The sequence below is a fragment of the Solenopsis invicta genome, chromosome 12 (genome assembly GCF_016802725.1).
Source record: "Solenopsis invicta isolate M01_SB chromosome 12, UNIL_Sinv_3.0, whole genome shotgun sequence".
Classification (NCBI taxonomy): Eukaryota; Metazoa; Arthropoda; class Insecta; order Hymenoptera; family Formicidae; genus Solenopsis; species Solenopsis invicta.
The window spans coordinates 12,250,112-12,271,116 of NC_052675.1; the positions used below are offsets into that span (position 1 = coordinate 12,250,112).

The 21,005-nt window shown below is 32.6% G+C and overlaps 1 protein-coding gene across 3 annotated transcripts in view; it reads left to right on the forward strand.

Moving 5' to 3' along the window:
* The window catches only part of LOC105208229, a 173,139-nt gene that overhangs the window by 124,901 nt on the left and 27,233 nt on the right, over positions 1 to 21,005 (forward strand). For all 3 annotated transcript variants that reach the window (XM_026135335.2, XM_039456063.1, XM_026135334.2), the window contains 4 exons: positions 10,378 to 10,638; positions 12,994 to 13,154; positions 14,902 to 15,142; positions 17,262 to 17,374. In XM_026135335.2, the coding sequence (XP_025991120.1) occupies positions 10,378 to 10,638; positions 12,994 to 13,154; positions 14,902 to 15,142; positions 17,262 to 17,374 (776 nt within the window). The remainder of the gene's footprint in view (positions 1 to 10,377; positions 10,639 to 12,993; positions 13,155 to 14,901; positions 15,143 to 17,261; positions 17,375 to 21,005) is intronic.

Below are 21,005 nucleotides of genomic sequence, written 5' to 3' on the forward strand. Positions count from 1 at the left end.
TAATGAGAAAAAGCTTTAAATGAGACAAACAAATTAAGAGAATTAAATTCAAATCGCTGCTTGCTGATAGTAAGTCATGTCAATAGCAAAGAATTAAGCACCTGTTGATTATTTAAACGTTCTTTGTTATTAACATATATTATCAGAACTATTTAATCTCTCTTTCAGGTTATATTTCTCAGTAAAACTCTGCAAAGCGTTTAAAATTAAGGATTTAAATGTAGGTAGTGATTAAGATAGGTAAAGCCCGGTATTAAACGGAGTTAAACTTTGAACAAAGTTCCTAGAATTCACGGTAGCTAAATTTAATCCGCGGCTAAGTCAAAAGTCTTCGAGCATAAGGAATCCTACGTGCAAATTACGGTTCTACGGATAAACTACTCTAACCGTTTTGATAAACCATAAATCTAAAGTTTTATAAGAGATACGTACATCCGCTTGCACAAAATTTTTTGCGCTAAAAAAAATATGCTTGATACCACACACCAAGTTTTTCTCGGATAAAACAAACCTGCTATTCAAGCAATGAAATTGTTAAAGGAGTATACACACACACACACACACTACAGCTTAAATAAACCTTCGATCATTCGATAGCGGCGGGATAGCACGGGAGAAACCATCTAGAATAATCTTGGTGGAAAAAGCAATTAAACTAAAGTTTGTCCCAACCACGAATCCATCGTGCTGATAGACGCGTTTCACCTTGGTTCGTATCTATCGGGGATCGTCGGCAAACAGAGAGAACGGAATTTGCCCTAGCTGCGGGCTAGTTAGTTTCTTCTCGGAAACCGATCATTCTCTCGTTCCTCATCCAACCCCCTGGCCACCCACCGTTTGGCCATTGTACTTGCTGACCGATCAACGTGACGCGTTGCCTCGCGCTTCGACCTCTATGAATCACTGTGAAAACGGATATCACCTCATGCAGGAGCACAACGTACGTCGGTGAACACCATGTGTGCATATGTATGTGTGTGTGTGTGTGCTCGCGGTGGATGAACGCGTGTTCAACCGCGCGTTGGCTCGTATTCAACCATGAATCTGGTTCGAATCGTCGGTGGTTGAGATGGCGAACCGCGTCATCGGAATAAGGTGCGTCTCTTGGGAAACACTGGGAGTAATGGGGCTGTGGAGATAAATAATTTTCACCATTGCGAATGCGACTTGACAATTATTGCGCCTAACGACGGTCTAACTTGTTAGTACTGTTTCGTCACGTTCGTAGTAATTGTTGTAGTTATTACACGGAGCATCTTGCTAAAAGAATACGCGAGGAAGAATTTTGCAACGGTTTATTGTCATCTCGATCATTTTTTAATTACCAATAGTAAAAAAATAATCCAAATATTAATACATGCAAAAAATATCTAGATATTAGTACATAAATTATTTAGTACGTTCTTTTTCGATCACAATTGACGAGTACTTTATACTTTACACGCTAATTTATATATAAAATATTAGATGTACAAATAAATAATCTATTTTTTATAAAATTTAATATTTATTGTCGAAACATATTGATATAGTATAATCATGAAAATAATTTGCATCATTTTACAACACTTTCCTTTACTTTTCAGACAAATTATAAATTTCGGATCGATAAATACTTCGCGTCTAAAGTCCCCTTTCTTGCAATAAATTTATGTAAGAAATAAAAAGTTATCTTCTTATTTCTTCCTTTTATTCATTTTTTACTAATTTTATTAATATTTTAAAATAATGCAAACATTGTATGTTGCGTTGAACGGAACAAATGATAATCAATGGCCGATGAGCACATCAGCAGTAAAATATTCTAGCCAGATTGCAATAGTGTATGTTTGATCAATCTCGCAATTTGATGCCAACCATCATTATACAGCAAATTGATTGGACGAAGATCTTTTCCTTTCATCGTTGCAGATACACTGTTGAAACTTGCCTGGGATATTCTACAACACCTTACGTATTCTCTCTTTTTCTCTTTTCTACCATAACGCCTTCAGTTTATTATTTGTTCTATTCGATGTAGCATGCACTGCCTGACAATTTATAAAAATCGAGAAAATAAGAAAAGACCTTAATGAATTTATCACAAGAAAAGACCTATCTTTCTTTCAAGGAATCTATAGGTTTGTTCGCATCGCATGCTGCAACACACTTCTACTCATTCCAACGTGCTTCAATATGTTTGCCGCAAACAACGTGAACAAATCTTATAACTTGCACGAAAAATAGAAGAATGTATTGAAAAATAATGAGGATTATTTCATAATTGAATTATATTGATGTTTCTGCAATAAATATTAAATTTCATAGAAAATGTGAATTATTTCTTTTCATCTAATATGAGTAACATGTATCGAATAAAATTTACTTTTTTCTACATACGTTAACATACAAAATAAACAATTATGGTAATGGAGAAAACACGCAACATAATTTATTTTGATGGAGAAACATAAAAATGAATGATTTAAAATAGCATGACAAGTAAAGTTACATTTGAAACGTCAGAAAAGTCATTAAGGGAAGAATAGAAAGAAATTGCTACTTCGCAAAGACATAGTAAATTATTTCTTTCATCTTGCTCAATTAACTGAAGTGCGCTTTTAAGAAAAGCTTTTTAAAGAAAATAATTTAAAAAACATAAAGCACTCCAATTTCTTGAAGTTTGGGATATTTAACTTTAATATTCGTTCTATTTTCTTATTTTCCTTTTGTATTATATGTCGTTCAATATTTTGTATACACTGAACTTTTTTTAATGTTTGACGAATAAGACTGAGAAAATAGGCAAAAAGAAATGTAAGTTAAATTATTAATTCACACATTTTGTTTATCATGACTTTATTATACAAATGCGTACGTACAAAAATATGCATACGTAAATATACATTTGTATAAGATTTCAACCAGTACAATGCACTATGAGTTATTGATTGACTGAAAATACTAAACTAAGTTGTGTATAAACTGTGTAAATATTCCATACGTTGTAAATTATGAAATAATACAGACTGCAATGTTTCTCACAAATCTTCAGGAGCTGCATCATTCCTGAAGGCTTGAACAGTTTTGGTATTAGTTTTGCCTCGCAAACCGCAAAGGCAAATCCATGTACGATATTTTTCCGTCTTTTTTTTCGATTCTGTCGTAGAAAAAGTTCTGGTATTAACGATTTATAACTCCATGTGAATAGATCGAGTCCTCCTACACAGCACTTTTCAACATTGAAAAATGGATGTTGGTGACAATATCGCATGCAAAAATAATTTACATTCGATGCAAATTTTATTATTTTCTTGTATAATTCGTCAAAAGTTATGAAAAGATGGAACATAAAATAATGTTTTTTTTTTTAAGTTTTACAAAAGTGTATCCACGATAATTTTTTTTATTTCGCTTTTACATGTAATATTTAAAAAATTTAATTTAATCTCAATTCCAGGCTAACCATTTCTGGTTAACCTGGAATTGACCACTTCAGGTTAAATTCAAAATTTAATTTGAATTTAACCTGAAATGAAGCTTTAGATATCGGGGAATAATTTAATGTATGATCAAATTGTTATTAAAAAAATCTAATTTTAAAGAAAAATTGGTTCTAAATTAAATAGAGCATATGTGTTTTATAGTATATATTTTTTGTTTTACTAGACGTTTTATTTAGCCGAAGCGATTGTTTTACTCCAACTTAATACGGCATTGACGAGGATTGCGTTAGATTAGTCTACACAATCCTCGCATTACTTCTGTCACATAAAATCCGAATACATCAGCACCGAGCGTTTTTTTTCTCTCGTCTTTCGCTGCTCACCTCTAAACCCTTTCCCTGACGAAAAATCCGCGTGCATTACCTCACACAGTGGCATGCTGGCAATAAACATCCAGTCCAGACGAGGAAATGCGTGGTATGGGGATGCACCATTTTCCAGAAGTTCCTGGAACAGAGCGGTTAAGCTCGTGCAACTTCCGGCAACCATGCGAGACTCACCCTCATTCGGCGAAGCTCTATGGAAAATTCGATAGCCTCCCAAAGGGAGGCGTCGATCGTTACTACGAGGACCACGTATTCTGGCTACCACTAGGAAAAAAAAGGAACGTTCGAAGAGAGGCACTCTCTATTTTTTTTTACGATACCGTATTTTATTTTAAACGTAAAACTATTTATTTGCTTTATTGCATGCCTTGCATAGAGAATCACTATGGCGGCGATATTTACCTCAGCGGTGCTTTGGTTGAATTTTATTTTTTTTTGTAAGCAAAGCTATTAAATTCTGGATGTTGGAAGCTTTTTTAATTTATTTATTCAGAATGAGCAATTGAATTTGAAAAGGAGGAATGCTCGTAATATTGGAAGTATTAAACGGACGTTGGTATATTTAAAATAGCCCTTTTTTTAATTAGTCCTTATATTTAGTGATGATTTTTATCTCTTTGTTCAGTTTATATTATCTATTCTTATCACGCATTCTCATATTATTTACGTAAAGTTGTATCATCGGTATCGTCCAATTACACAAATTGAAGGAAAAATTATGCTTGTCGCAATTGCATGCTTCTTTAATGAAGTACGTGAAACCAATGCAATCGCTTTGTGATATTTCCCCGGTTCGACGTTATCCAATTTTCTTGATTTTAATTGCTGCGCGCGTTGCGAGATCGACCATCGGCATTCCGGAGGTTACCCATTAAGACGCTACGGAAAATTCGATGGCTTCACTGATGAGAGAAAGAGAAAGATAGTAGTGTCGCTCATTATCAAAGGGAAACTCATACAGTCACGGCAATCACGGTAAGATAGCATAATTTAGAGGTGAAGACGAACTGCGACTCGAGGTCTTACACGAACAAAGATGCACGCCCACACACAAATTGAAGCCCTCGGCGCGGATACGCTATAACATCTAACTGCGACAGCGTGAGGCGGATATGTGTGTTGCGGCCGTACCGTCAGGATTTCACCGGCGCGGCGAGACTATGAGGCTTCCGGCGTGACAGAAATTGTTCCGTCTTTGCGGAAACGCTCGAGTCACTAGAGCGCGGTGTCTTCGCGATATGAGACTTCGCGCTGCGTTGCACCGACGGAGCTCGGACCAGATATAATCAAGCGAAATGAAATTCAGCGGGTTACGGCTTATGTCGACGTAACGATGTCCCAGCCCGACGACAAAAGCGTGTAACGGCGGAACCGCGAGCTATCGAGCACCGTATTGTAAAAGGTTTTTCGCTGGATATCGTCGAATTGTCGCTATCTTATTACCATTGACGTTCAAATCGCTTAATTGTTTTCATTACTTTCGATAGCGAGAAACGACGAGGCTGACTTAACATGAGAATGAATTCAAGATTTGTAATATTAATGAAGTCTCGAAACATAATAGATTTATTTTATTTTTTAAAATTGTGTCCAATTATGCTAAAATTATGCTAAAAAGAAATTGTGGAAAGATAAATAAAAGTTAACAATATTAAAAGGCAAATATACGCTATATATCATTCAATCTTTATAATATACTATTGCATAAAGCATAATTTTAATTTAATTCCATTTGTTTGTGATAAATAAACATTACGGTCAAAGTACAATATTTTCTTGCAAAAGTGGGCAAGACCTGGGAAGAAAGTTTGTCGAGATCTTTTTGCTCAGAGAGTTCTGGCGCTCGCCGTCTATAACTCTCCGTTTTTCTCCCCGTTCTTGCTAGTTTCGAGTGCACGTCCTTGCCAAAGGAAGTCCAGGGGAAGGACCTATCGAGTTGTCATTCGGATGCAGCGCGCGTAAGCGAGAACATCCGGTAGCAAAGACGTGCGGCGATTTTTGCGACATCCGTAATCGACGCTATATTTTGAACACGATCTCAACGTACCGATTTTTCTTCTCAAATTCGAGTTTCACACAAAGTGAAATTATTATTATTATGCGCTCGTTCTTGGTTACAGTTATGCGATGCGTGGGCTTCTCGGAGAATCTAGCCAAATTTTCATTCATAACAGAATTTCGGTGATGTGATCACGTGTTCTTCAATGGTGTAGTGAAAAAGAACAGTTGTCTTTGCGAATGACAGTTTTGCATTAACAATGCGCTGCTAAAAATTTTTGAAGCACGCATTAAGAAATTAACAAAAACGTTTCTCTGCCAAAATCTACATTTTTATAATTTTACATTTTAAAATTTAATTTTTTACCTCCTTGTTGTATAACTGAAATTTTACAAAAATATTTATTGCTCTTAAAAATAAAAAAAACTCATGAATGAATTATATATTTTAAACTAACAGTTATTCATTTAAATAAATTATAATAAGCTACTTATACTTATATTGCCACTGATGACGCGCATGAGTAATAAACTTGGCATTACAACATTTTTCCCGCGAATTCTCTAAATATAGACATGTGCAATTCTAATGAAAATGGTTTGGCAAAGACAAGCATATTTGTGCAAATTATTTTCTAGAAAGAATTTTTGAACGGATTGAGTCATTATCAAGTGACATGCTAAAATTGTTTTTACCCAATAAATGAGGTTTTTAAGTTATTAAAAACAACATTTATTTTATCAAAATTTCTCTAACGGTCGTATTTGTCGCGATCTTGATGTCTAAAATAGACAAACTATTTTTGAGAACGCATTGAGAACTATTTATATTCAAGGATAAATATATCGACGGTTGAGAGTCAATGTTATCTTGATATAAGTGCATTATCCGTAATATAATTAAATAAAAAAAAATTAGACAAAGTTCATGATTCAACATGAACATAATGTTTGCTAAAGATTCCATTCATAATTAAGTATTTGTCGCAATAAAAGTATTAATTTTAATTATGTACATTAGCTAAATCTAATCTACACAACTATGTTCGCGGAATAGTTTTGTACCCTAAATTTTAATAAGTTTTAACTAAAATAAAATTTAAAAAGTTGGTATTCTTTTGGTCTAATTCTGATGTAATAATTAAACATTCTGAATGATAATCGTTTATTACAAATGTAACAGAAAATAAAGTTAAGTAAAAAACTTGAGATTCTTTTTAATAACAATAGTAACTTAGACTACAATTTATTCATGTTTCAATCAAGAAAAATATTTGCATAATTATGCAATTGTGTGCGGTGGAGTACGTTTGTACTCCGCTAGTGAAGTTAAGAATTAATAATTAAAGATAATAAGCTGAATTAATTTTATATAAAAAATTTGTTACATGACGTGTAAACGCGATAAACGCTTAATAATCATAATTTTAGTAATGTGTAGACACGTATGAGGGCATGTTACTAGGATAATAGGATGATTCCGTGGTTGCCCAGGGTGATGTCTAAATGCGCATAGTCAAATGAACTGGTGGTCCATATACCGACAACGTACACATACGATTGTGCCAACAAGCACACGGATGTATAGCCGGGAAACCGGGATATCTAACTAGAGACGGAAGATAGAGCGTATCCTAACGATCGGTCTCGCCTGAATAATTCTCGGATAAGTTTCGCACGTGCAGAGAAAGTGAAGCCGCATTTGCATCCCTACGGCCTCATTATAGATCGCATCGCGTAGGTAGACATTTACGGGAAATAACGGCGACACGTTTCCGCGACTCTTTCTGAGAACTGTGCTTTCTTGTACCGCACACGTCTGTGATTACAGTGTGATTAATGTTAAACTATTTAGCTGGATTTCCGTTGAACAAGCGGTGTAAGAGCACGTACAAATGAAGCAATCCGTTTAGAAGAAAAATGATCAGTGATACACTTGTTTAACGTTATATATTTAGTATTTTCCAAAGACTTTGCTTAACTATCACTACAGTGTTCCAGAAACTATGTTACTGGCGTTCCTTTTGACGCAAGTATTATATTACACGAAAAAAACTCTTTGTAAGCGCTACCACCGTGGCAGCGTTAACGTGGTGACCAACAAGAAAACAACGTAGCTTCGTGTCACAGTTCCTGACGAACAATTTGGCTCCGAGCCACATCGACTCCCGGAGCCAACGACATTGGAATATTTGTTGAGTAATCCGTCTGACTATAAAAGACGTTCGCGTTACAAAGTTTACGCAGAAGCAAAGATAAAAATACGTTTTCTGCGTATTACCGTTCCATTTATATTTCCGCGAAAGAGTTAAAGCAAAATAAAAATTAGTATAATTGAAACGTTAGATGCGCTACTAACTATGCAAAATAACATTATGAATCATGTAATGATATACGTAATCACGTAATCACGATATTATGAATCGGGATAATATGATATCCGAGCATATGTTCGCGCGATGTTCCAGATATCAGGTTGCACTCATAATTATTGGCTCATTGAATTGCGAAATATCGCGGCATCTATATATTAATCGCAATTAATGGTTAACCGAAATTGAAGTTAAAGTAAATATTCATCGCTGTAATTATCATTTAAAATTTGTTAACTTAATGAAATTTGTTTGCTTTTGCTGAGCAATTTCCAATATTACCGCGTGTGTGTGTGTCATATATTTTAAAGTTAAAGAACTCTATCACTCTAAATAGCAAATACATTTATATAATTTCATTGGTTTACTAAAATTTAAACCATTTTTTCTGTCAACATTTTTACTTTATTCTGAACATTTTTTACTTTATTTATAATTTATCACTAATAAATATTGATTGGATGTAGGACTAATGAACAATGGTAAAAGACATATTTCCTTTAATCTGATGTTTATAATGCAGGATAGCAATTTTGTATTCAAGCAAAGTGCCTTTTAGGTGATATAACAGTTTTTATAATGCCGTTTCAAATTTTACAATAATTTTTTGCGAAATAAGCATAAATAAGCCCCAAAACTTTCACCAAAGATCGTAATGCTACATTTTCTGTTTCTTTTCTTTTTACATGAATGATCTGTACAAAATACAATTATATATATATATATGTATGTATGTATGTATATATATTCCTGGAAGATTTCACTTCCATGTAAAACGTTTTCGGTTGATTTATATAAATATGTACTTTATGCTGTTCCGCATGTAACGTAATAATATATAAAGACTAATTTAGGTTATTAAATTATGTGATAGATAGATATGATACTTTGCCTTTTATTCTATGCTTTTGACTATATTATTGTCAGTTTTATCACGGTGCAAGTTTACACGTATCTCGATTTTATGTTTAAAACCGCATTATGAGATAAATAAGAAAGAGAAGAATATAAATAACATAAGCCGCTACAAACATATAATGTTAATAATCTGATAGTATCAATAATGTACTCACTATTGTTTAAATCATGTAATTTGCAAAGAATCATTAATTTTATTATTCTTTTTAAACAATTCATTTTTAGCATAGAAAACGCCACATATATATATATATATATATATATATATATATATATAAATAATGGACTGTTTAATTATTGAAAAGATATATTTTTATTAACATTAATAAAGTGCAATGTTTGCACTTTAGTAAAGTGCAACATTAATAAAATGCAATATCTTCTCGCTGAAAATTACTGATTTTTGAGGATTTTTTTTTTTTAAATAATAAATAAATTTGATATTTATATAAAAAACATGTTTTATTAATTATTAATGTGTAAAAAAAATACTTTTTAAAAACACTGTTTTGACTTATTTAAATTAACTTTTACTAGGGCTGCTCCCCGGGTCTACTTCTTCAACTATTCGCACGATAACTTTAACAATTTTCAATTTTTTTTTTTATAAAACATGTTTTCACTTGTGTGAAATATAATTCTCTAATTGATAAGCCATTTTCTTAAATTTTTAATTGTAACAATTTTTATAAACATTTAAAGGTTGCAAAAGTCAAAACAAATCTAATTTTTTCTTAATGCTACAAATTTTTGATTTTTACAACATTTGGAAAACTGCTTCGTCTTAATGACAACATTCTACAAAATTATAATCATTCTTTTGGTTTCCGTTTGTTTTACAGAGCATTAGAGTACAATACTGAAGAGGTGTTTTGCCTGATAGCCCGAGAGCAGCCGCAATAAAAGTTTACTTTAATACATTAAAATCAATTAAAAAAATAATTTTTATACTTTGACAATCAATTAAACATGTGTTTTTTGTAGATAACAAATTTATTTATTACTCTTTCTAAAAAAATTCCCAAAGTTGATCATTTTTCTGCTTCGAGGAGGTATGCAAAAATATGGCAAAAAAAAGAAGAGCTCTATACTAAACATTGCTGTACCGACGAGCGTGTAAAGTTTACATTTGCTGTTCTAAATGTTTGGCAGTTCTATTGCGTTCTATCTTTACACTAAAAATTCTATAGGCACGGCAATCAAGTTGGTTTCCCTCCTCCATTCGCATCTCTATTATGTACTCACTAACGGCGAATCGTTTGGCTTCTTTCGTTTCAGCTGAAAAAGGTATGCTACTGAAGCTCGACTTTCGGGACGAGTTTAAGCTCGAAGACAGTCCAAATTGCGCATTCGACGTCCTCGAGATACGTGACGGCAAGTACGGTTACTCTAATCTCCTCGGCAACTTCTGCGGCCCGAATTTTCCCCCTGAGATCACATCGAAGACGCGATACCTCTGGTTGCGATTCCGCAGCGACGAGAATATCGAGGGCAAAGGATTCAGAGCTGTGTGGAGCACGATACCGAGACCAACCCATCGTAAGTTTCAGAGTCACAAAATCCTACAAAGGATTTTTCTTTCTAAACTTTCTAAACTTTCTTTCCAAACTAACTTTAACGATTAAATTGAAATTTAGAGCGCTAATAAATCACTTTTTAATTTTCAAATAAGCAAACAAATAAATAATAAAGTATCACGTCTCGCTATTAAAAAAAAAAAAACGCCATTTAATAAATGCGTCATCTATTTTATGTTCATTTATAAGATTTAAGAAAATTGATAAATATTTTTTAAGAGATTGTTTATTCGCGCAATTTTCTGCAGTTACAAATTTTATTGCTATCCAAAGTTTCCTTTCTCCGCATGCGTCAGAAATTTATCTCGGTTATGGATTATCTCTAACTCTGATCTACTGCCGGCCGAACCTTCTCCTCGGATACGAGATGTATTTGGGCACATAACCATGATTAGTTAAACCGGTCGATAATAAACACACGATCTCGCCGTAGCGTTTGTTCGCATGATTCTCACGTATTCGGCGAGAGAGAACTTGTTGTTAAAATAATTGATTCGACACAATGACAAATTTGAAACTAGCTTGCCATTTGTTAATCTAATGATTCGTAATAATTTAATGTAAAATAAAAGCATAACTGATCGGATTTCTCAATCGTGCAGACTCTATCTTGTTCGTGATAATTAACGTAAAAAAAGTCTAGAAATAACGAAAAAAAGAAAATTATTTCAACACAAATCTGAAAATATTATAATATAGTAGATACAGAGAAAGGGAAAGAACGAAACAAAAAGATAGCAATTTTATATTAACGCCATTTTTAATTAAATAAAAACCATTCCTATAACTATAACTATTCTTAATTAAATTCTTAATTAACTATAACTGTTCTTAATTAACTGAACTGTATCAAAGATGTAATTTCTCTTCTTTATGAGATGTACTAAACGCTCAAAGGAAATGGAGATAACGTGACGAGCATAATTATTAAAGTAATTCGGGATCATATACTCCGATTGCGAATAATCGAGGATCTTCGTCGTATATGTGTGTTCTTGTTCAGAAAATTACGAGACACGAGAGAAATAGATGACCCACGGCAGCGAGCACCGTGCAACCGCAACCGAGGTTAAAATTAATTCATAGTCAACTGGTGAGGAGAGAACGAAGGGAGGACTATGAATACCCGGTGTGCGACCACGGCGGCTCCGACTGTAACCGTGCAATCCTTAGAGCAATATATAAAGTGGAGGGTAGAGTCGAATGCAATCAAATATTAAAATTTTTTATCTTGCCATGATTGATTGATTCAATCGTTAAAGTTTTGTTATTAATGCCAAATTTTGAAACATCTGATATCCTGGATGCTATTCGTTTGATATTGTCAGAGAGTGTTCTTGTTAATAAATGTTCGATTTTTAATTAACAAAAAAATTGATAAAATACGTATCAAAAATTGAATCATTTTTTTATTATTTTATCTCCCGCATTTTATGTATTTATAGATGTTTAATAATTATTTATTTAAAAATAGAAAATAGTAAATAATTTTAACGTAAAAATGTATTTCTTTCATAAAAAAGAATACAATGTGATAAATGATCTGATCTAAGAATACAAAATAATGGATCAACAATGTCCTACATGTTTTCACGTTTAGTTTAATAGTTCATTATTTTGAAACAGTTTATTTGATTAATTTTAGTCTCGAATTTTTATTCTTATAATTATCGGTTATTTCTTCTCCCGTTTATTCATATTCATCACAAAATGATTATTTCTTTGCCAGAATTTCTGAACTTTACACATGTTTATAGATTTAATTTCATGTTGCTACAATTTTTTTGTACAGAAATATTATCAGTTATGTCTTATCGTGATCAAAAAATCGATGCCGTCATAATTCGTATTTTATACTAGTCGGATATGTGCGCGGCGGATATGTGCGCGGTTTATATCACTTATAAACAACCGCGTAAGAAAGACATATTATACACGTGTAACTTTTATTCGTAACTTTAAATATCTCGAGTCAGCCAAAAATTGACATCGAGACGTGATACATAAATAGATCTTTTATGCTGCTTATCTTGCACATAAATATGTCTGTTTTCATATAAGCCTTTTATACGTATAAAGATAAAATACTGTAAAATCTAAAATCTAGAATGTTATGAGAGTCATAGACTAACAAATTTTTATATTGTCATCTTATAAAATGCAATAAGTTTTGATACGTTGCTTTCAATTTTCCTCATTTAAATTAATAATAAATAAACTTTTATCCTTAAATTTGAATATTATAGTAATAAAATGATAGATAAATTTTTTTGCGAGCCTAGGGAAAATATGGAATTGTAATAGATGTGATTCACAGCGGGCGTACTACCGGAACCAGAACCGTGCACATTTATGGAGATAAATAAAACAGAAGTGGTAATTCATGACACGGATCTCAAAGAAAAAAGGAATCAAGCTCAGAAAGACGGATTCTCGTTGGACTGCATGTGGAACATTACAGTGAACGAGAAATCGCATGTAAAAGCACTTCTTTCTCTATATTACATATCACTGAACGGGAGACACATCGTATCATTGTCGAAAATTTAATATCGATGAGTTGGAGCATATAAAACGTTTCTCCCAATATTTCGCTATCATCACCGTATAACATTGTGATCCCTATTTAATCCAAGTACACTTTACTATATGGTGTTCAATCGATACGAATGTTTGTTATTGGCCTGCAGCAACGTGATTTCAAACGCCGTTTCGCTCAAAGTAACACGTTTCTGAATGATTTACAATAGCTCTTTGCCATCGTGGCGCGGAAATAACGGAGCGGTTTTATGCAAATACTTTGTCTGCGATACATCCGTTACGAAATTTACATAGCGGCTGATAACGGCATCTGCTTCAACGTAGAAGAATCTTTTAGTTTCTCGAAACTTTATTATTAAAATTGTTAATAAAGCTAATATATCTTCCAAACTATGTATATAAAGTTACCCATTTTTCTCTAATACGCGCGACAAAATTCGAAGTGGCAAAGAACTATTGTTCTCTCACACTTATTTTTTACAAGTCACGATGTGTTTTCAAATAGATTCAGCAGTGTCGCAATCGATTCGGCTGCATCATTATGTTCAAGTATTCTACATATGTACATAGTTACTTTTTGCAATCGCTTCTTTGATGCCTCTTCTTTTACTGATTTTCCTTGTGTGCGCGATTGCACAGTTTAATCCATTAAGTCCCAAGAAGACCTTTACACGTTCTTTAAATTCTTATAACTCGCATATCAAAATGTAGGCAGTAATGAATATTTAAAAGTAAAAAAAAAGTATGATTTTTCCAAAAATTTAGTTAATGACGTGGAATATGTGGAAAAAAATAAAGTTTGAATAAAGATTGAAAGTAGAATTAAAAAAAATAAAAGACCCCACCTTTGATTGACAAATATTCAACAAATAAATGATGTGATCTATCTCTTTGAGTAAACTAATTCGAGAAAGTTTTTATAATATTTGAGAAATTATAGACTGAAAGGTAAAAAAAAGTAAAAATTTAAAGAAATGTTTTCTCGCTGTTTAAGATTTTCAAATATCGAAATATACGACAAAATAAAAAAAGTTTCATTATGTTACTTAATTCTTTCAACCCTTATGAAAGTAGAGAATACTACAAACATTAAATTTTTATTAAATTTAACTCTAAATTTTTATTAGACTAACGTTAAAATAAAAAAACATAGAATTTTATAATTTTATCTCCTTTCACTTCTTTTTTATCCTCTTGAATACATAATATTTTATTACAAATCATTTAAATAATAAATATATATATATATCAAATTATTCTACTGAAAGAGATAGAACAAAAAAATTATTTATTAAATATTCGTCTGTAAAAAGACAAGAATCTCTTACTTTTCTTATTTCCACTACCAACATTCATACCTCTTCCAAAAATCTCATCCCGCTATTGCTTAAATTTTCGAAAAGAGCAACACTTTCTATATCTAAATACCAATTACGATTAAAAAATTTTGATTTTGTCTCGATTTACAAGGATTTAAAACCAAAAAGAGATGTGGATCTCTCCTGGGACTTAATGAATTAATATGTTTATGTTATGTAACAAGTTTCATGCGACAGTAAATTAGTCTATCAACTATCTTTTAATCGTGTCATGAGATTCTTTTATATTTGGTTTTAATTGTTCATGGATAACGAGCTAATGCAATGTATGTGCATTTAGGAAAATATAAACGTAAAATTTTCAGATCCTGTTGGTTATAGACGACTTTAAACTGAAATTTCCAAACGAGTGCGAGGCCAATTTTTTAGATATATTTAGAAACAAACCGGACATGTCGTCAATGGAAAAGAAGTTCTGTGGCAGTATCGCCGACACCATCGTCATTACATCCAATATAGTCTTCTTGAGATTCTATGCACAACCGAAGGCTCTTAACAGCAGTTTCAAGGCAGTGATAACCGCCACCAGGGAAAAGAACGGAAAATGTGAGTTAATCCAAAAATAATAATAAATAAATAAATTTCTAGCTAAATGTGTTTTCAGAATTATGAATTCAATACAAGAATGTAAATAGAGTTGTTATTAAAAATCGTTAGCGTTAACGTCATCATAAAATGTGTATAAAATATCAGTATGTCGTTCAAAATTTATTACTCGATCAATAAAGTATACGATTAAAATGCAAAATTATGACGCATAATAATCGATTCATTGCCATTTGTCTAACACATCTACCGTGCACTTTTATAACACGAGCAATGATATTTGACGAAATTGTATTAATATGTGCGACATGCATCATTTAATTTAATATAATACAATTTTCCAAGAAAGATTTGTGCGTGACTGGTAAAATTTAAATTTTAAATAATGCGACAAGAGTAGCACATGTTGCAATAAGTAACGTATTATCTGTGAATAATATATGAATATATTAGGTTTAATTAGGTTAATAAAATATAAATATAAATATACATATTATGCCTTATAATTATTTATTATCAAAGGTACCTTTTAAGTAATTATTAATTAACTGATTTCACATAGCAAAGTTATTTGTGTGCAAGAATAATTTTATAATAATGAAATAAATTAATGCTAAACTAATTAACTGTTTAATAACTAATTTTAGTAGTTATTAATTCTTCATGGAAAACAATTATAATATATTATATTATAAAATAAATGTTTATTTATTTTATAATTTCTAAATAAAATACAAATTATTTGAAAAAAATGAATTTTATCGGAAAGGACAATAAATATTTTTATTTAGAAGAAATTAAGAATTTTTATTGATACAATTTTTTTCAAGGGAAAAAGTTGATTTAAAAATTTTCAAATAATATAAAAATTAAATATTCTTGAAACACGTTTTACATATGACCAATATTTCTAACAATTTTTAGCAATGAGAGAGTGTAACGTCAATGCTTTTGGCAGTTCAAACTACACAACTGAACTATCGTTGCGGTCGCGATAACATGGAAACGCGTGGAAATTTTCTACATGGCACTCCAGAAATATTTGTTACAATTTCACAAAATTTTTTTCCCATGTATGTGGCCAACTCATATTCTATATTGATTTTTATTTTACTATTTCGCGATTCTCGCGAACTACACAGTCAGCGACACGGTTATCGCCAACTACAGTTTCGAGTTAACAAGCCGTACCGTTAATCGCCGCGTATGACAAAATCGCTTAACTATCTTTTAAACATAACTCAACTTTTTCTTTATCAATAATATTTGGCAATCAGCTATTTTGAAACAGTACAAATAAAATTCTAAAATACAGTTAAATAAGGCACAAATAAAAATCATTACGTTATATACATTTCATTATTATATACATTTATTAATTTTAAACGTTTATGTAAGTTGTCGCTTTTAAAATAAGTGCTTTATGTGCCTATCGACCAATTTCTAAAAGGGCAAGCAAAATTAAATTATTACAAGGCAAAGACTTACATTTTCGCGTTTCAGCGTATAATTATATGTATGCCTATTTCAATGAGCATCTTATGCTTAGCGAAGAGTTGGAAATGATCGTTGGGCAAAGAAATCAAATTTCAAATTAATAGTGGCACACTTGTCTGAATGTTAAATGAAGTGGCCCGCAGAATCGCAGTTACGTGTGCGGAATTCACACGGGTTCTAGTAGTATGGCATGAGAAGAATTTCTGGCTTTCCACACCTGCCGCCAACGCGGAACTAATATCTTGCTCGCGACTGCACTCCAACACGCCGCTATCGAAGGATAAGACCTTAGGCTACAATTTCTCTACGCGAATTAAGAGTCGAATATCACAGTTATTTCACCGTAGAATGTCTCGGTAGATGTATTTAAGCTCGCTGTAAATTTTACATATCTCACGCATATTAATGTTATGTATTATACGTACGTGATGGAAAATGTATTATCGTACTGTAATGAAAATTAATTTTGATATAATTAAAATCTAATTTAACGCGCGTGCGCAGATAAAATCACTTGGACAAAATCTAGAAATAAAATGGAATGTTGTAAGCTTTGTACACACAATTAACGTTTCATTATTCATTTAATAATATTGGCGATATTTCTTTTGTTTTTTTGCAGCTTGCGAGGAGAATGAGTACGACTGCGAGGATTCAACCTGCATCGCCAAGGAGTTGGAGTGCAACAACAATAAAAATTGTCGCTTCAATTGGGACGAAGAAGGAAAGTGCAATGTGAGTTTTTACTTTGTTATTCGATACGTCCATTTGATGACCTAACAAAACGCTAATTCCGAAATTTCGACCATTTCCGGCACTTCCACGAGTCGCACGTACCTTCTCTGCGTAGGGTTCGCCTGCCTTCCTTCTCCTCACAGATTTTCACTGCTTGTTCTACAGATTTTTACCTTTTCATAAACCTTCTGTAAACTGCGAAAGTTAAATCGCGCGAAGCAGTGCGGGCTCGCAAAGCGTAAGATTAATTTAAACCGCGAGATATAAAGATAACTTATGATATTTTCTGACGTCTCAAATAAAGAATTACGAAGTCCTGAAAGTGATATTAACATAAACTACCGAGAATAAATTTTAAGGGAGAGAAGACTGTGTTTCCAGTGCTAATATTATTATCGTCCGCAACATAAATGAAGGAATTTAAGTATGTAATCACGATGTCGGACTATTTACACCTCCAAATATAACGCCTCTATCCACTTACTGCGATTTAACATCTTTTGTTAGCGCGCTAAAATCATTCGTATCCTCGTACCGCGAAGGTGTATCCAATGTTAGAGCGCAGCAAGAACGATACGTCGCGTCGTCCTAATTGCCCTCCGAGCTTCCACTTTACTTGCTCCTGATCTTCCAGGTTAATTAATTTATTCGAGGGAAGTTTTATGGCCCCCTCTAGTTTAACTGGCTCGGCGAACAAGGCGTCTCGGAACTCGTAATCTTGGAGCAGCAATTTGCTTCTTCTAATTGCGAGCAAAATCAGTTTTATAGGCCGCTTTTGTCTTTTCGCGGGGTTCCATTTTCCTCGCTTCCCGAATGACTTTTGCATTGTATCATTATTAAATGCTACTGCCATTGCGTTTCCATTTCGGCATCATTAATTACTGTTTGTTAAGCGAAAAGTAAAGATGCCTGTTTTCAAAGAAATAATGTTATTAACTATTAGAAATGTAATTACATTAACGCGACATTTCTAAAATTGCAATTTTGACTTGCATTTGACTTGTGGAAACAAAACTTTTTAAAGAACCACTAACTTTATTCTCGAGATATATGCTGCGAAGAGATACTGTGGAAGGCATGATTACATTCACGGTGCAAATGGCAGTCTCTTTTAGAACCCGGTGAACAGTTCATGATCTAACGATAAACGTTAAGAGCACTTCGCCTTGAGAACTTTGTAGTCTTTTAGCTTGGATTATCTACGGCTTTCGAGGAGCTCATTTTACATCACCTACCTTGGATTTCAAGGATATGAAATCTTGCGGTAAGACGCGTTGATGAGACGTAATCGTACGACGATCTTTTATACGCCATACACGGGTTTTAATTCATAGTAAAAGAAGCTGTGAAAAGACTCTCGACACTCATGATGTATCTCGATTCAACTTTAAAGCAATTTTTTATTTTCCATCACGTTAATAAAACTAAAACTGACAAGGGGCACATTAATTATCTTATTAGTTAAAGTTTGAATGACACGTTAAGATGACGCTCGTGTAAATTCTATCGGGAAACTCAGCGATCATTACTTGACGTTTATATTTCACAATTAAATTATTCCTCTAAATCGCCGTAATGAAGACAGATAAGCTGTAAAATTTATACCGTTTAAATATTTAATTGCCGATTTAACGAAGATTTGTGTGTACTCAATGTTTGTGTATAATATCGCGCGTGGATTCCAGTATTAAGCAGCACGGCGAAACAACCAGCGCAGACATACATGACGAGATTTACAATCTGTTATTTGCTCGTGCCAAACCACGAATCCGATATGCACGACTCCACGAGGGTTGTTTCTGTGACTTAATCGCCCTTCAACTCCACAAAACGTTCCGTGTTTCTTCCATCCCCCCCTCTCTCTCTCTCTCTCTCTCTCTCGTCCCTGTCTGGGCTAATTAATTTATTCGGATGAAGTTTTGCAACGAGCGCAGCGCATTTCAACCCGAACCAGTTTTCGCGGGTGTTCCAATCTCGAGACTGCGCAATTCCAAGGGCGCCTCACTCCCTCGGTGATATTCGGATGTGCGCCCCGACGGTTATATGGGTGGGTGTTTCCGGTTCCGGGACGTACAATACTACGCGCTTTTGGCAGACTACCAGAACAAGGCAACGGCGAAACGACGGCACGATGCCGCCGACGGGATATTAATCTAACGGCGAATAATGCTCCCCCCCTCCCCCTGATATTGCCGCACGCGACTTCGCTGATGTTGCTTCGTGTTTTTATTTTAATCATTTTAGACTAAAAGTAAAATTTGAGTCGCGCGGAATATGGAAGTGATGTACACAAACTGAATAAATCGCGGGTGAGTTTCAGAATAACAATTATGGAAAATTTTTTTGGCAAGGCGTAATTATTAAGTAATTGAAGGGTTTCTTGCAAAAATAAAAAATCTAGTTTGTGACGTCAAATCTTTCTCTATTAATAGTTTCATCTTTCTATTAATAGTCTCATATCATGAACAATTGTCTTCCAGAGAGCAAAAAATCTAATTATAAATAAATAATAAATATAAAATTTTTATAAATACCAAACAAGTCTAAAGCTTTCTTATTTTTTTAATAAATCTTTATAACATTATACCTATTACTTTGTTTTTATCCCTAATAAACATTAACTAACAATAACTTAATAACAATATCATGATTTCTCGCTTAATAATACTGAGGTAATGCAATACATGTATATTATGTAACAGTTATATTATTGAATAGAAAATTATAATATTGATATCATATTACTATTTATTGGTATTTATTGAGTATCTGAACAGAGAAAAATTATTACATTTATACAAAAAGAAAAATAAAGGGATTTTTCTATAAAGAGCAAATTGTAAAATTTAATAAATAAAAAGTTATGGCTTTATACTTTAAATATTTCCTTCTTTATCTTCATCATTTTTATGGTTATACAAAAGTAAATGTAAAATATTATGGAATAAATAGGCAATAAATTTCAAATTCCTTCAAGTACGTACTTAAGAAAAAATCCAAAGATTTTTTCTTTTTTTTTTTTTTAAACGGGTCTTCAAAATATTAATCGAAGCATGCAACTTTGTTCTTGTACCTATTATACGTCCGGAAAAAAATTACCATATTTATATAATGAACAGTTTCAGATTGGAAGTTTCCTGAAAATTTAACTTTTTGAACTTGTATGGTTTTTGTAAGAAACTCTTCAATTGTTAATGTTATTATGCTTAGTTTAAAAAGCAGCTTGATGAGCATGTATATTTTTATTATAAATCATTTTATTATGTATTATATGAAATATAATATAAATCATATTATAAATTTTATACATATCACTGTTATTAGGAAACTGCAAAATTATAAACTTTTTTATCGATTATCAAACATGATGTAACGTAATGTGAAAAGGAAAAATCCATCATTGTCCATTAACGTTGTTAATACAAAAAACTATTAAATTGAGCAGTTATTGCCCTCTAAAACGTACGATTGCTATTTGCACACAACGAGAAAATATTTCCTATATAAAATTCTTGTTTCAAACAATTTTGGTTCAATAAATTTATTATTTCCAATACTCTCTGGAAATGCGCTATCAACAGCAATTACTTGTCAAAAACTGTTTGTAATTTGAAGCACTTGTTCTCGTTAA